Source organism: Mus caroli, unplaced genomic scaffold (genome assembly GCF_978045245.1).
Source record: "Mus caroli unplaced genomic scaffold, Mus_caroli_1 scaffold_1, whole genome shotgun sequence".
In the NCBI taxonomy this organism is placed as follows: Eukaryota; Metazoa; Chordata; class Mammalia; order Rodentia; family Muridae; genus Mus; species Mus caroli.
In genome coordinates this window covers 51,124,061-51,140,784 of record NW_028227256.1, presented here as the reverse complement: position 1 = coordinate 51,140,784, position 16,724 = coordinate 51,124,061, and the positions used below count along the sequence as shown (strand labels likewise).

General features: G+C 41.0%; 1 protein-coding gene and 1 long non-coding RNA gene across 9 annotated transcripts in view; one reads left to right on the top strand and one right to left on the bottom strand.

Annotated features, from left to right (window-relative positions):
* The window catches only part of Ccdc150 (coiled-coil domain containing 150), a 107,814-nt gene extending 100,581 nt beyond the window's left edge, over positions 1-7,233 (bottom strand). For 6 of the 8 annotated variants that reach the window (XR_002378903.2, XR_002378904.2, XM_021173989.2 and 3 more), the window contains exon 1: positions 6,977-7,049. Coding sequence is in view for 5 of the 8 variants with exons in the window: in XM_021173989.2 (XP_021029648.1) it covers positions 6,977-7,033 (57 nt within the window). In the remaining 3 variants the exon portion in view is untranslated. Of the gene's footprint in view, positions 1-6,944; positions 7,050-7,098 lie in introns of those variants that run through there. The other 2 variants (XM_085837329.1, XM_021173999.3) reach the window with 2 other exon arrangements.
* A 31-nt stretch (positions 7,234-7,264) lies between these two features.
* LOC147006035 (uncharacterized) lies at positions 7,265-11,829 on the top strand. The gene is made up of 3 exons (XR_015047153.1): positions 7,265-7,581; positions 9,768-10,044; positions 10,781-11,829. It is a non-coding gene; the product is annotated as an uncharacterized LOC147006035 (long non-coding RNA).
* The last annotated feature ends 4,895 nt before the right edge of the window (positions 11,830-16,724 follow it).

The window sequence follows — 16,724 nt, the reverse complement described above, 5'->3', positions numbered from 1 at the left end:
TGTTACTATGTCTCCGGCAATAGCTAATAGAAAAACAGGTACAAGAGAAAAAGGACAGCAAGGAGGGATAGAGACACTTTTGTATTCTCTATAAGGGAACATTTGTAGAAAGGCAACTCATGTATACTTCTAAAGGTTTGGAATGCTTCAGGAAGGTGAGACTCGATGACCTTGATGTATGCAAATCCAGTTTGTTGCACAGGGGCAATAATGAAGTAAAAGGGAAGGAGACTGTAAGTAAGTATCAGCACTTATCTTAGAGGCAAGGATCTCGACTTGCCACTTAGAAAAGACTCAACTTTGGAATTATTAGCTCTCTTCTTTTTCATTTCCTAGAAAGGGCTTTAGCTGCAGATGAGAAGAAAAAAGTAGATTTGGAGAACCCTCTATCTCCTCAGATTGCTGACTCTCTGAACAAAGGACAGCTCACATACTAAATTCCTGTTCCTGCTCAAATACTAAATTCCTGTTCCTGCCATTCCTGATGATAGGCAACACCAATTCTGGTATTGTGGTTATAGAAGGAAGAGGTAAACAAAACCACAAGCTGCATGACCAGAATCCCTCTCAGGCCTACCCTCAGCTCCCAGTCCTTGTGATCGCCATCAAAAGAGTTCAGAGTAGAAATACAGAACACAGTGAAGAGAGGTAGAGTTTATTATAAAATAAAACAGAAGAGGAAGTGGTGGACAATGACCAAGGTGCCATTGCATGGGGTACAAGATCAAATTCAACAATCCAATCTATGTTTAGGAATTTATTAGTAACAGGTCATAGAGCTATCTGAAAACTCTCTTGCCTAACAACAACATCTCACCTTTTCCCATGCCATGCACCTTATCCCACCATGGGGAAACAAAAAATAATGTCAAGCTTAGGAGAGCCCTTGGAAGCAACCATAGTGTAGGCATGGCCGAGCAGTGAGAGGCCAGCCTCCTTGGTCACCTAGGAGAGCCCTCAGTAACTCGGTGGCTGTTACAGACAGGAAGTGTAAGATGAAGACTCAGGATGCAAATGTGTCTGCTGACGTGGAGCTTTGGAGCTTTAAAGTCAGTTTCTCACTCATCCCTATCCTCCAGATCTGATAAGCCTGAAACAGGAGCAGCAAATTTGCTAACACACTCCCACAGTCCATGCCCTGCGGTGTATCCTCTGAGTCATAGCTCCATAGCCCAGGCAAAGAAAGAGAATCTTACAAGCAACAAATTTTCATTACTAATATTCCAGCAAAAAGAAGATACTTTTGGCATATCTATGTCTCATTGTTTCTGCAAAGGAGCACAGGATAAATACTGCTTTAAATTTAAAGGTGATGTTTGACAGTAGCGATAATAAAAACTGGTACAACCTTTTATTTAAAACAAACGACTCATTCATTCTTCATATGTATACCAGGCTATTTGTAAAAGCATGTTGATAGAAACATTATTTATAATAGTTCTAAACTATAATTACTCAAGTGTCCAAGATTATCCAAAGGATATTATAAAACAGTAAAAAATATACTACAATCATATCCAAATCATGAACAATATTGAGTGAAGGGGTAGAAAAAATATATTATATATAGATATGTGTTCAGGATTCTACGCTACAAACTGAAAACTAGGAAAAATTAAAACTATACTGTTTAGTCACATTTATTTATGTATAGATGATAAAACTAGACTCAGTGTCCAGATCTCCTTTGCTCCACCTTAACCTGACTATTCACCACATTTAGCCTGGGTCCTACAACCCGTGTACCAGCCTAGTCTAGCTTTCATTGCAAAGAAACTCTCTGCTTGGCCCAGGGTTCCCAAACAATAGGACTTCTCACACATATCCAACCATTCTGTCCACACAGATCTAGGTTTGTATACTGCTCTCTGTCTACCAGACTTCCATCCCAAGCTATTTCCAACCTCTAGACCCAATATGCCCCCACACCTATACTGCTTCCCCAACCTGCCCTGTCTACAACAAACTCAGAACAACCAATATGCCCAGATCTCCTCATAAGAATAAAAAAAATGTAAAGGATCAAGCCAGCATCTTCTCTAAAACTCTGACCAACCCAAAGAGAACCACCTAGATGAACTCCAGGTCACAGAACTTATAATAACAATTATAAAGAACAATTATAAAGAACAATTATAATTCCAACTTCATCAGGTAACTCAAGGAATCTAAATAAAACACAAAGAAACAGATCAATGAAGTTAAAGTGAAAGAACTTAAGCAAGCAAGTGTTGCTGTCCTGACATCTGACAAAATAGACTTCAAACTGAAACTAATCAAAAGAGATAAAAAGGGACACTTCATTCTCATCAAGGGAAGAATTAACCAAGAAGAAAATTACTATCCCAAACATACATGCACCTAATTCCAGAACACCTAAATTTGTTAAAAAGAAAAAAAAATCTACTTCTGGATTTAAAGACATAGATTAACATGATTAATAGTAGGTGATTTCAATATTCCACTTTCTCCAATAGACAATTCATCTGACAAAAAAATAAACAGATAAACATCAAAATTAGTTAAACATATATCAAGTAGATATAATATCTAACCGTGTATTCTAGTCAAATAGCAAAGAATACACATTCTATTCAGTAGTACATAGGAGATTTTTCTAAAATAGACAGCATCTTAGGATGCACCAAAAAATCTTTACGAAGAGCTCTAGCAGACAGGAGCACAATGATCTGCAACATGGTAGAACACAGAATCAACTTCCATAAATAAATAGCTTTTCTATGTAACATCAACATACATTCTCATTCACAATGTACTCAAAGAAAATACTGTATGTAGGAATAAACCTAACCAAGGAAGTTGTAGTGATTTGAATTGGTATGACCCCATAGATTCATGTGTTTGAATGCCTGGCCCATAGGAAGTGGTGCTTCAAAGACGTGTGGCTTTGTTGAGGCACGTGTGGTCTTGTGGGAGGAAGTGTGTCACTGTGGGGGCAGGCTTTGAGGTCTCCTCTGCTCCAGTTAGGCCAAGTGTGGCACACAGTTTCCTTCTGCTGCCTGCAGATCAAGAGGTAGAAGTCTCAGCTCTATCTCCCAGAACCATGTCTGCCTAGATGCTGCCATGCTTCCTCCCATGATAATGAGCATCATGAAACTGTAAGACAGACCCCAACTAAATGTTTTCCTTTATAAGAATTGCCATGGTCGGGCTGGAGAGATGGCTTAGTGGTTAAGAGTACCGATTGCTCTTCCAAAAGTCCTGAGTTCAAATCCCAGCAACCACATTGGGGAAAAAAAACCCACAAAGCTAAAAAAGGGAAAAGTGGTCAATCGACCTCATATTTATAAAAAAAGAAGAATTGCCATGGTCATGGCATCTCTCTTCACAGAAATAAAACTCTAACTAAAACAGAAGGGAAGAATCTATATAATGAAAACTTTAAACCTATTAAGAGATAAAGACACACACAAAATATACAATTTATATATATTGAGGGAATAAACTGCTAGATAAAGTTGGCTGCTTCTTTTGTTATTACTCATATCTAACCCACCAGCAAAGCAGAAACATTGTCTGGATCTGATCATGTGTTACCATTCCACCTAGTATAGGTTCCAGGCAGCTGCAGAGGCTTTTGTCTAGATTATCAAATAGCCTCCAAACTGATCTTCCTACTTTTACCCCTGTGCTTTTATCATCTGGGATAGGGTGGCCGGCCTGATGAAGTTAGTTATGTCACAGCAATCTCTGATGCTGTGATTGGTCACTTGGGAAAACCAGAACTGTTACAGTGGTGTTCACATGGTGTTCACAGCCTGTGGAAGTTGCTCCCATTTCCATCCTGTCTTTGTTCAGCTGACAGACAAGCTCCATAGGGTCAGGGAGTTTTGTCTGGTCCCTGTGTCCTCCCTTGTGCTTATAGCAGATGTCATTGGCAATGAACATTCAGAAAATAGTTGTTAGATACGTGAGGCAATTACGTGTTTTTAACAAAACCACTTTCTGCTGGTTATGATAGATAACACCAGCTGATATCTTCCATTTAAACTGGTAGTAAATGGATATAGCTATTATTCAGTGTGGGAATGGAGTCTATGTCCACAGAAGTAAGAGTTCCCCTTTCAAATGCTAATACACTGCTTATGATATTGGTGTGTGTGTGTGTGTGTGTGTGTGTGTGTGTGTGTGTGTGTGTGTTTCCTGGAAGTTACTGGCCTAGAATGTCTTTCAGAATATTACCCCTAAACACAGAATTATTTGATAATTGTGGAGTAACTTTTACTTCCATTCATTTTATTGTCACAAATTTTAACGCTGTTGTCTTAGTTAGGATTGCTATCATTGCATCAAAATACCATGACCAGAAGCACTGTGGGAAGGGAGAGGTTTATTCCTGTTCACATTTTTATGCAACAGTTCATACTGAAAGCCATGAGAGCAGGAACTTAAGCAGGGTAGGAACCTGGAGGCAGGAGCTGATGCAGAGGCCATGAGGGGTGCTGTTTACTGGCTTGTTCATCATGGCTTGCTCATCCTGGTTATAGAGCCCAGGATGACTAAGCAGGACAGTCCCACCCACCATGGGCTGGGCCCTTCCACATTAACCATGAATTAAGAAAATGATGGACAGGCTTACCTACTGCCTGATCTTATGGAGGCATTTTTTTCAATTGAGGTTCCCTCCTCTCAGATGACTATAGTGTCAAGTAGACAAAAACAAAACAAAACCAAGCTAGAACATCTATGAATATAAACACAAAAGTGTAATATACATATGTATATACATATATATGTCTATACACACACACACATACAAATTTAAGTGACCATCACAATTGTAGGCATCTCAAGAAATAGTATATTGTCTGGGTGACAAATAGATGACTGAGCAGTTAAGAGCACTGGCTGCCCCTCTGGAAGACCTGACTCCAGTTCCCAGCACTGGCGGTGATAGGCCCAGGTTTAACCTCATGCTTGCACTGTTTGCTGAAGATGAAGATGTTGCTTTTCACCAGCATTTGCTTTTAGCATCTTTGTAAAATACTAAGCATCTGAAATGCTGTGTACTCATGTTTGGTTCCTCTGTGTCAGTTTTTATACCAGTACCATACATGTTGTTTTTATTACCTCAGCTGTGTGATGAATCTTAACATCTGGAACTGTTACCCTCCAGCAATGTTCTCTTTTGCTTAGGATTGTTTGGGTTCTCTGGGATCATCTGTGAGTCTGTATGAGTTTTAGAATAGTTTTTTTTTTTCTTCTATTTCTCTGAAGAGTGAGATGGGGATTTTGGTTGGGATTTCATTGAATCTGTAAATAGCTTTCTGAAAAATGGTCATTTATGTGGAAAAAAAATATGCCACAAAATGGCCCAGTTTGGTGGTTTCACGATGCCACAGCTTATGCAGGCCAAATTGGTAAGCCCCAGGCTTAGTGAGAGGTCCTATCTCAAAATAAGGTAAGGAGTGTTCAGGAAAGACCTGCATGTAGACACAAAGACATATACACCTGTGCATATGAGTGCACACACACATACACAGAGGGGAAGAGAAAGGAAGGGAAGAGGGAAAAAGAAACAGGGTGGGTGGGGGGAGGTCAGGGGAGGGAAAGGGAGAAAGAGAAAGCTATGCTTCTGAGTAAAAAAGTAAAGACAGAAGGCAAGCCTATCCATGGGAGTGCACGAGGAGTTACACAGGTCGCTGGAGTAAGGCCTCTCCAGAGACTATGAGAATGCCCAGTGTTAAGGGCAAACTTTTTGGCTGGTGTCAGAACCAGAAAAAGAGAGAAAGGAGGCAGCAAAAGAAAACAGCTGCCTTTCTGGGACCTCAAAAAACACACCAGCTTACCAGAAGGGTCTGCTAAGGAAGGAATACATAAATGCATCTCATTATGGTTTATTTATTTACTTATTTTAGGTTTGAGGTAGGGTCTTGTGTAGCTCAAGCTTCCCTCAAACTCGATGTGAGGATGACTTTAAACTTCTCCTCAGGTCTCTACCTCCCAAGGCTAGAATTACAGGCACACACTACCAAATGGTCTTGGCAGGCACTCCACTGTGCTATAACCCAGGTTCCTCCCATCTTAGGTCTTGTATGTTTCTTTCTACCTTCTGGCTTCAGTTCTTTCTCTTCAGATGGCAAAATAGAATTTAGTCCTATGCAGGTGAAGTGCCTGCTGTCTTCATCAAACCATGGACCAAGTTGTTTGCAAAAGAGGTTATTGGCATTAATCGTACTATGGCATTTGTAGCACAGACTGACACCACATCTGTATTCATGTCTCTAAAGGGTTTCTAGATATCTGCTGTCAGCATCAGAATGGATCTTACTGTCACGGAGCATGCAATTTCTATCGGAGGAAGGAAACGGGCGTGTGTTATGTCCCAAATGGTGCCTGGAAAGCAGCTAGTTTAAAATAGCCCTTTATTTGTCCCTGTGTGTAATTCCGGGGAAGTCCATAAACCAACCAACCAACAAACAAAACCCCAAGAATCTGTGTTTGTCCCACGTTGATTCAAGTAGGGTTACAATCCTTTTGTTGGTATTGTTGAGCCTAGCACAGTATCTTGGCTGTTGTGGGTGCCAAACACGACAATACTTAACAAAGATCTATCTCAGCTCAAGCAAGAAACAGTGTACAAATACAAATGGAGACGCCTCACATCCAGGAAGCAAACCAGGGAGGATAACAAGTGGCAGAAAACCATGCCTTAATGTTGAAAAAGCCTTTGCCAGGAACCTTCAACTAACTGTATACCTAAATGGAGAACAGCAACTAAAGTAGAGGTCTCAGCGGCTGGCCACCCTTCTGCAGCTGTGGTCCAACCAAGGCCGACTTAACCTGGCTTGTTTAAACAGCCAGGCAGGGTGCTGAAGCAAGGTAAACCGAGGCTCTAGAGGTCTCGGGGGCGGGACTGGACTCGGGCTGGGAGGGAAAGGAACCTTGTTCTGAGGCGTGGTCTCTCCCCCTAAGCCGCCCACCTCAGTTTCCGGTCTGGGCCGGGCAGCCTCACCCCTGATTCATCCACCATCCCGTAGCTCCGTCCTCCGGCCAGCAAGTTTGTTTCCATGGAACTAAAACAGCTCTTTAAACCAACCCGCTCGCCAGCAGGGTTGCTCCGGCACGCAGGCGCACCCGAGGTGAGGCATGCCGGGAAGTGTAGTTTTCCCGGCCCAGCAGGGCCCTCCACTTGGGGAGGGACCCTGGCCGGAATCCCTCAGCGCTCCGGGAAACGCGAGACCACGTGACCCGGATGACGCCAAGCTCCATTGTGTTCCCAGCAGAGCACGCTGGGAAACGTAGTTGCTGCCCTCTCCTCGATTGGGTCGGCTTTGCCCTAATTACTAGGCGCACCCTGCAGGAAGCAAGAAGAGGCCAAGATCAGATGTTTTCAGTTGTTGGAGAACCAGAGGACCAAATAACGTCTGAACTATGAGAAACTAACAAATATTTTGTTAATGAGCACAAGAATGTAAAAAAAAAAAAAAAATCAGCTCTTTCTTGTCAAAAGAATCCACTCGGTCCTCTTTCATTATGATCAGGTAGAGAGTAAGCCACGCAGACGCTACTCTCTAGTCTTCTGTCTCTTCAGCATAGATTTTGATTCCTTGTTGACAGGTAAACGAAGCCGGTGGAAAGGGAGGAAGGAAGGGAAAGAAGGGAAAAGTCGGGGAAGGAGAAAAAAGGTGTCATGTTTCTCAGTTTTGCCTTAAAAGTGTTTACACTTCGTGAAAACCCTCCTATAGTGAAGAACTTCAACTTCACCTGAGTTTCAGGGCACAGGACCAAATGGTTGGTGCCCCACACAGGGCAATTAAAGCTCTTCCTTCTGGCTGAAGGAATAAACCTAATAAACCTAGTCGAATCTGAGAGTTGTCACTTAGCATGTGTCTTGACAGAAATGCTATTCTGATTCTTTTGGTGACTGGGGCCTCCTGAGCTGGGGAGGATACCTGCCCATTGAGCCACAGCTGTTAAGACATTCATAAGACTGAATGACCCATGAAAAGAAATGCCTTTGTTCAAAAAAAAAAAAAAAAAAACAAAACTTTAAACATAAAAATGAAAACGCATTAGTGCAAAAAAAAAAAAAAAAGCTGGTAATTTTCAGTGTATATATGATTTCACTTCCAATCACCAAGATTTTTCTGTAGAACAGATGAAGGACACATGTATGCACTCCCCAGAAAAGCCTCAGGCTTTGGTGAGATGAGAAAATTCACAAGCTCACGTCTTCCTATTAGGCAGTAGTCAGAGAGTTAAACTGAATAAAGTCGGTGCCTTTCACTTCTTGTGTCCATCACCTGGCAAGTAAGAATTTAAGTAAAACAATTGGAAAGTCTTAGAGATGGATTTAAATTTTTCAATATTGATAATAAATTTATCAGCTAGAGATTCGGTTTCTCTTTAATTGAAAATTCATCACATTCAACATCTAATTTTGTGGTTGGTTTGGGTGGATATTTTTGTTTCTTTGTTTGTTGGGTTTTTACTTTTTGAGAGTCATGTTAATATAGTCTAGGTTGGCCTTGAACTCAAGAAAATTCTCCTGTTTCAACCTCCTGAATGATAGTTTCAAACATATATTGCCATACTCTGCTTCTAATGTGTTTGAAGAGACTAGACACACTTTATTTTTTTTTTTGATCTCCCTCCTAATTTTCAACTAATTTTAAAATGTTGACTTCATTCATAAACCAAGGTCATTTTATTCATGGAAACCATAGGCATTCCTCATACAACCATGTAGTCTCTCACTGGAACACCAAAATTGCCTCCTAGCTGTTATTGTATAGTGTATCCTTTTATAGTTACTTTAGAGATCTTTTTAAAAAGTAAATGTGGTCACCTCAGTCTCCACTTAGCATCATGTAAGAATTCCACTTATTCAGCTAACATTCCTTCACTGAACAGGACGAAGCTCAAACTGTTTATGGTTTCAACTTACCCACTAGCCTTCTCTGTCTCTATGCCCAGAATGCAGGCCTGAGAGCAGAGGCTGCTTGAAGGCACCTTGGCCCCTTCCTTTTGTCTTGTCAATCTAGTAAACTTATCTCTTCTAAGACACTGTTTCCTTCCCTTAGAAAGCAATTGTAATTGCTGTCTGCTACTTGAATACAGGAATTTTACCACTTTTAAAAGTTTGTAAAAATTATTTATTCCCCTCCTCGGACTCCCCCCCCCCCCCCGCCCTGTGTGTGTGTGTGTGTGTGTGTGTGTGTGTGTGTGTGTGTGTACCACATGGGGCCTGAGACTTGAACTATAGTCACTGGGCTTTGTAGCCAAGATGTTGAGCCATCTAGCCAACCCTGACTATGTACAATGCCTGGTACACGAAGACATGGAAAGTTCTCTTTTTTTCTTTTTCTTTTTCTTTTTCTTTTTCTTTTTCTTTTTCTTTTTCTTTTTCTTTTTCTTTTTCTTTTTCCTTTTCCTTTTCCTTTTCCTTTTTCTTTTTCCTTTTCCTTTTCCTTTTCCTTTTCCTTTTCCTTTTCCTTCTCTCTCTCTCTCTCTCTCTCTCTCTCTCTCTCTCTCTCTCTCTCTCTCTGAGACAGGGTTTCTCTGTATAGCCCTGGCTATCCTGGAACTAACTTTGTAGTCCAGGCTGGCCTCAAACTTAGAAATCCGTCTGCCTCTGCCTCCCGAGTGCTGGGATTAAAGGCGTGTGCCACCAGGGCCCGGCTGGAAAGTTCCTTAAAGTGAGTGAACAACCTGGTGAGTTTTAAACGCTTTTACTAACATTAGTTTCACAATAGAATGAAACTATCGTTTCATTCTTTTGACTACATTATCTTTTATTGTAGGTCAGAAAAAGCCACTGCTTTCTTCCAGAGATACTGATCTGGCATCATTGTAGTCACAAGAATGGCAGCAAGGATCGCTACAACACTTTCTTCAGATTGAATTGTATTCTTTGGACAAAGAAATTGCGACAGTGGAAGAATAAGAATGGCAAACTCTCCAGGACAGCCAGGGCTATACAGAGAAACTCTGTCTCGAAAAACCAAAAAAAAAAAAAAAAAAAAAAATGGCAAACTCATCTGTCAGTGCCTCATCCATACAGACTATCTATACTTTTTGGTGAGTATCAACATTGGGTATAGAGAGACATTAGGACTTGGAGGAACCTATGACTGTTAATGAACCAGTAAATCAGCCCTAGGCTACAGTTAGTTGAACTGGCCAACAATAATAGTGGTCCTTACAAGGGCTTTGTCTCCCAGTTCAGTAATTACGGCTGTGGTCAGGGAGGCTTTCATTTTGTTCTTAAAGTAAAATTATGGTTATAGTAACATTGCTACAGCTTTTTTACATTTTCTAAGACTGAAGTACTTCCTTAGTCTCAGTAGATTGACACACACTTAAAGGAAGAAACAGGGGGGTTGTGAAATGGCTCAGCAGGTCAAGATGCCTTCTGCCAAGCCTGATGACCTGAATTTGAGCCCAGGCTCAACTTAGTGGAAGGAAAGAACTTACTCCAGCAAGTTGTCTTCTGGTTGTCCACATACACTGTGTTCCATATGTGACCCTTCCCTGTATTCAAGGAAAATCAATCAATAAATGTATTAAAAAGGGTGGTGCAGGGGTGATATATGTTGCCTCACATACATCAGCTGCCTAATATTTCTGAATGATTAAAACCAGTGTCATTGTGAAGTCTTTTCATTGTTGTTTGCATGTGATATTTAATTATTACTAGAAACATGGTTTCTTCTCTATTGAATTTTTTTGCACCTTAAAATGTCAATTGAACACAGCTCTATGCTCTATTTTTTATTCTTTCTTTTGGATTACTGATTGTGTTCATCTCTTCCAGAACTACCCTGCTTCTGGCTAGTGTGAAGCAAAGTCGATTTTGAAATAAGGATGTGCATGAAGATCGTTCCTAGTATTCATGAGGGATTTGGTACAAGACCCTGACAAATATCAAAACACAGTGTTCAAGTACTTGTTATAAAGTATGCAAAGTACCTGTTATAGATAACATGCCCATACTTTCCCATAGACTGTAAATCTTTCGACTATTTATAATATCACATGCAACTAAATGCTATGCAAATCATTGTTATGATATATTATTCAGGAAATAATGGCACAAGGTCTATAAATATTTATTCCAGGTATATTTCTAAATCTGTAGGTGAGAAACCCATTGCATGGTTCCATTGGCCTTGAAGAAGGCCAAATATATGACCTTCTAACTTTGTTTCCAGTTTATGTGCCTGAGTTAGTTTATCAGCAGATACTACTGATAAAATTTTTTATGGTTTAAGGTCAGTATTTCCATCTTGGTCAAGCTTCAGAAATGGTTTACATAGTTTGATCATGTTGGCCCTTCTTGTCCTGGGAATACTTTATTCCTGCCCATTTTGATAAAACTTGCCTTTAACAACATCAGCATGTAGGCAGCCAAAATACATGGCTTGAAATTTAAAATGGATCCCCAGACAAAGCCAATAATTTAACAAGCTGGCAGTCAATGATGGGTAAGATTCTACACAGAGCCTTACCAACCTAAGACGTAAATGCATTGCTTTGGATAATACATTTTCAATGATGGTTAAGGAAGGCATTCCTGTCAGAACAACCTAAGACATATGCAGTCTTGTTTATGAAATAAAAAGGAGGGAGATTTGGAGAGCTTTTGGTGTTGCTTCTAGGAAATTGGCAAGAATATTTGACATTAGGCTGGGACAAGGAAATAGGCTCAAGAAAAATACAGCAAAGGAATAAGTTCCTTGTGTTTTGATCATCTTGATACACCCCTGGATACAGTGATCACCAGACTTTTATGTCATGTTTGTTCTTTAACCAAGAACTGATCCTGTACTTAGAATGGTATAAAAGCAGCTTGGGAAAAAATAAACTTGCTTCAGTGCTTGCTATCATGTTGTCTAATTGTCTTTTTTTCCTTCATTCTCACTCCCTCCCTTGAGACCCTGTTGACTGACTGAGCAGGCTTGGTCACCTGTGTTAGTGTCTTTATCACTCTCAAGAAAAGTTACAACCAATTGATTGATGCCTATAAAAATTCTCTAGAACTTTGGTAAGGATTATGTTAAGTCTATATACCAAATTGAGAAGAAAGTAAATTTTTTTCTATTTGTTTCTCATAAGGGATGGTTGTGAACCACCATGTGGTTGCTGGGATTTGAACTCATGACCTCTGGAAGAGCGGTCAGTGCTCTTAACCACTGAGCCATCTCACCAGCCAAAGAATTTAATCTTAGCATTGAGTTTTGCCATCATGTGCATGATATACCTCTCCTCTTGAAGTCATCTTTGAATTCTGAACTCAGTACTTTTTAAATTTTCAACATATACTCTCTTTTCTTAGATAAAGCAACATATATTATAACCTCTTGCTTTGTGGCTTTCCCAAACTCCTTTACCAGTATTAGGGATTTTATATTCTTTGGGATTTTCTACATTGTAGAATTCTGTAATTGGCAAGTATGCTCTTTTGCTTGTATTTTATGGTTTTTTCCCCCTTGCTCTCCTTTCCCAATTTCAATGATTTAGTGAGCCAGCCAGGATCTTGGCTGTGTTGCCAAAAGGCAGCAATGAAAAGACTCTTTTTCAGGAATGCTTTTTATTTCTGTTTCAATCTCTGTTGGGGTTTTATCTTTTAGTGTCTGTTGCGATGCTAAGTGCTGCCCCCCAAGACCAGGAGTCCACATGTAGCCCCTGGGACCCTCCCCTAAGTTAATTCTGACAGGTGAATAAAGATGCTCACAGCCAATAGCTGGGCAGAAGAGATACAGGTGGGGTTGAGAGGTTTGTGAGCTTGGAGAAAGAGGGAGGGAGAAACCTTCAATGAAGAAGAATAATGTGCAGAGGGAAGAAGGAGAGCTGCCATGGGCTAAGGGATAAGAGAACATGGTCCAGAGGGCTGCCAATATTGGGTTAAGAGCAGCCCAGTAGGAGCATAGTAAATAGTAAGCGATAGCTTGGGTTTATTGATAGTAAGGAAGATTCTAACAGCATGGAGGGTAGGCAGCTGCACAGCTATTGTGGTGCATAAGGCTATTTAAAAATATAAAGGCTGTGTGTGTGTGTCTTTTATCCAAGAACATAAATGGTCTAAGGTGGAGAAGAAACCACAGGCTGCAGTTTGGTTTCACTTTTACGGGACAGCGAACGGGAGTTTTCTAAAAAACCTTAGAATACCCAAGATACAAGATACAATTTGCAAATCACATGAAACTCAAGAAAAATGAAGACCAAAGTGTGGACACTTTGCCCCTTCTTAGAATTGGGAACAAAACACCCATGGAAGGACTTACAGAGACAAAGTATGGAGCTGAGATGAAAGGATGGACAATCTAGAGACTGTCATATCCGGGGATCCATCCCATAATCAGTTTCCAAACACTGACACCATTGCATACAACAGCAAGATTTTGCTGAAAGGACCCTGATATAGCGGTCTCTTGTGAGGCTATGCCAGGGCCTGGCAAACACAGAAGTGGATGCTCACAGTCAGCTATTGGATGGATCACAGGGCCCCCAATGGAGGAGGTAGAGAAAGTACACAAGGAGCTAAAGGGATCTGCAACCCTATAGGTGGAACAACAATATGAACTAACCAGTACCCCCGGAGCTTATGTCTCTAGCTGCATATGTATCAGAAGATGGCCTAGTCAGCCATCATTGGGAAGAGAGGCCCCTTGGTCTTGCAAAATTTATATCCCTCAGTACTGGGGAATGCCAGGGCTAAGAAGTGGGAGTGGGTGGATAGGGGAGTGGGGCGGGGGGGAAGAGGGTCTGGGGGACTTTTGTGATAGCATTTAAAATGTAAATGAAGAAAATACCTAATTAAAACAAAATGAGCTAACAGACTGGATATATAAACAGGACCCAAATTTTGCTGCATACAGGAAGCACACTTCAGTGACAAAGACAGACACTACCTCAAAGTAAAAGGCTGGAAAAAAATTTCCAAGCAAATGGTCCCAAGAAACAAGCTGGAGTAGCCATTCTAATATCCAATAAAACAGATTTTCAAACAAAAGTTATCAAAAAAGATGGGGAAAGACACTACATAACTCATCAAAGAAAAAAATCCACCAGGTTGAACTCTCAATTCTGAACATCTATACCCCAAATTCAAGGACACCCACATTTGTAAAAGCACACATAGAACCTCACACAATAATAGTGAGAGACTTCAACACCCCACTCTTAGCAATGTACAAATCAGGCAAACACAAAACTAAACAGACACACAGTGAAACTAATAGAACGTATAAACCAAATTGATTTAACAGATAATTATAGAATATTTTACCCTAAAAAAAAGAATACACCTTTGTCTTAGTCATGGTTTCTATTCTTGCACAAACATCATGACCAAGAAACAAGTGGGGAGGAAAGGGTTTATTCGGCTTACACTTCCATACTGCTGTTCATCTCCAAGGAAGTCAGGACTGGAACTCAGACAGGTCAGGAAGCAGGAGCTGATGCAGAGGCCATGGAGGGATGTTCTTTACTGGCTTGTTTCCCCTGGCTTGCTCAGCCTGCTCTCTTATAGACCCAAGACTACAAGCCCAGAGATGGTCCCACCCACAAGGGGCCTTTCCCCCTTAATCACTAATTGAGAAAATGCCTTACAGTTGAATCTCATGGAGGCGTTTCCTCAACTGAAGCTCCTTTCTCTGTGATAACTCCAGCTGTGTCAAGTTGACACAAAACTAGCCAGCACATCAGCGTTGTCTCATTTTGGGTTTTCTTTATTGTTTGTACTTCCCTTTTTAGGTTTTGTTCAATTCCATCACCTGTCTGGTTGTGTTTTCCTGTTTTTCTTTAAGGACTTCTACCTGTTTGGTTGTGTTTTCCTGTTTTTCTTTAAGGACTTGTACCTCTTTAGCAGTGTTCTCCTGTATTTCTTTATGTGAGTTATTAAAGTCCTTCTTGATATCCTCTACCATCATCATGAGATATGCTTTTAAATACGGGTCTAGCTTTTTGGGTGTGTTGGGGTATCCAGGACAGGCTGAGGTGGGAGTGCTAGGTTCTGATGATGGTGAGTGGTCTTGGTTTCTGTTAATAAGATTCTTACGTTTGCCTTTAGCCATTTGGTAATCTCAGGAGTTAGTTGTTACAGTTTTCTATGGTTAGAGCTTTTTCCTCCTGTGATTCTGTTAGCCTCTATCAGCAGACCTGGGAGACTAGCTCTCTCCTGATTTGAGTGGTCAGAGCACTCTCTGCAGGCAAGCTCTCCACATGCAGGGAAGGTGCACAGATATCTGGCCTTCAGACCTGCCTCCTGGAAGAAGATGAAGGCCTGAAACAGGGCCTGTCCCAGTAACTGTGCAGCTTCTGTAGCCAGCACTCTCACCTACACAGTCTAGTCACTGAGAGATCCCAGACCAGAGACGGGTCCCTCGGGTGCAAAGCTCTCCCAGGCGGGGCTGACACCTCTCCTCTGGCAGGGAAGGTGCCCGGATGTCTGGATTCTGAAAAGGGGTCTGCCCCAGAAGCTGTGTGGCCTCTGCCTATCCCAGAAGCTGTTAGCTTCTGTAGTCCACACTCTCACTTATGCAGACCAGTCTCTGAGGGATCTGGGAACCAAGATGGCTCCCCCAGGTACTCAGGGACAGCCCTCCCAGGCGGGGCTGACACCTCTCCTCTGGCAGGGAAGGTGCCCGGATGTCTGGAGCCTGAAAAGGGGTCTGCCCCAGAAGTTGTGTGGCCTCTGCCTGTCCCAGAAGCTGATAGCTTCTGCAGTCCACACTCTCACCTGCGCAGACCAGTCTCTGAGGGATCTGGGAACCAAGATGGCTCCCCCAGGTGCTCTGGCCTCATTTTTTTTTTTTATTGGAGAATTGTGTCCATTGATGTTGAGAGACATTAGGGACCAATGATTGTTGCTTCCTGTTATTTTTGTTGTTAGAGGTTGAATTATGTTTGTGTGTTTCTCTTCTTTTGTTGTCAGCAGATTGATTTCTTCCTTTTTCTTGAGTGTAGTTTCCCTCCTTGTGTTTAAGTTTTCCTTCTATTATCCTCTGTAAGGATGGATTAATGGAAAGATACTGTTTAAATTTGGTTTTGTCTTGGAATACCTGGGTTTCTCCATCTATAATAATTGAGAGTTTTGCTGGGTATAGTATCCTGGGCTGGAATTGTTGTTCTCTTAGAGTCTGTATGACATCTGCCCAAGATCTTCTGGCTTTTAAAGTCTGTTGAGAAATTTGGTATAATTCTGATAGGTCTGCCTTTATATTTTACTTGACCTTTTTCTGTTACCACTTTCAATATTTTTTTTGTTCTGTGTATTTAGTGTTTTAATTATTATATGTCAAGAGGAATTTCTGTTCTGATCCCACCTGTTTGGTGTTCTGTAGGCTTCTTATATGTTTATGAGCATCTCTTTCTTTAGGTTCAGGAACTTTTCTTCCATAATTTTGTTGAAGATGTTTGCTGGCCTTTTGAGTTGGAAATCTTCACTTTCTTCTATACCTATTATTCTTAGGTTTGGTCTTCTCATTGTGTCCTGGATTTATTGAATGGTTTGGGTTAGGAACTCTTTCCTTTTTGTATTTTCTTTGACTGTCGTGTCAGTATCTTCTATGGTATCTTCTACTCCTGATATTTTTTTCTTCTGTTTCTTGTATTCTTTCTGTTGGTGATTCTTGCATCTATGATTCCTGCTCTCTTTCCTAGGTTTTCCACCTCCAGGTTTCTCTCACTTTGTGTTTTCTTTAATGTTTCTCTTTCCATTTTTAGATCCTGAACAGTTTTGTTCAATTCCTTCACCT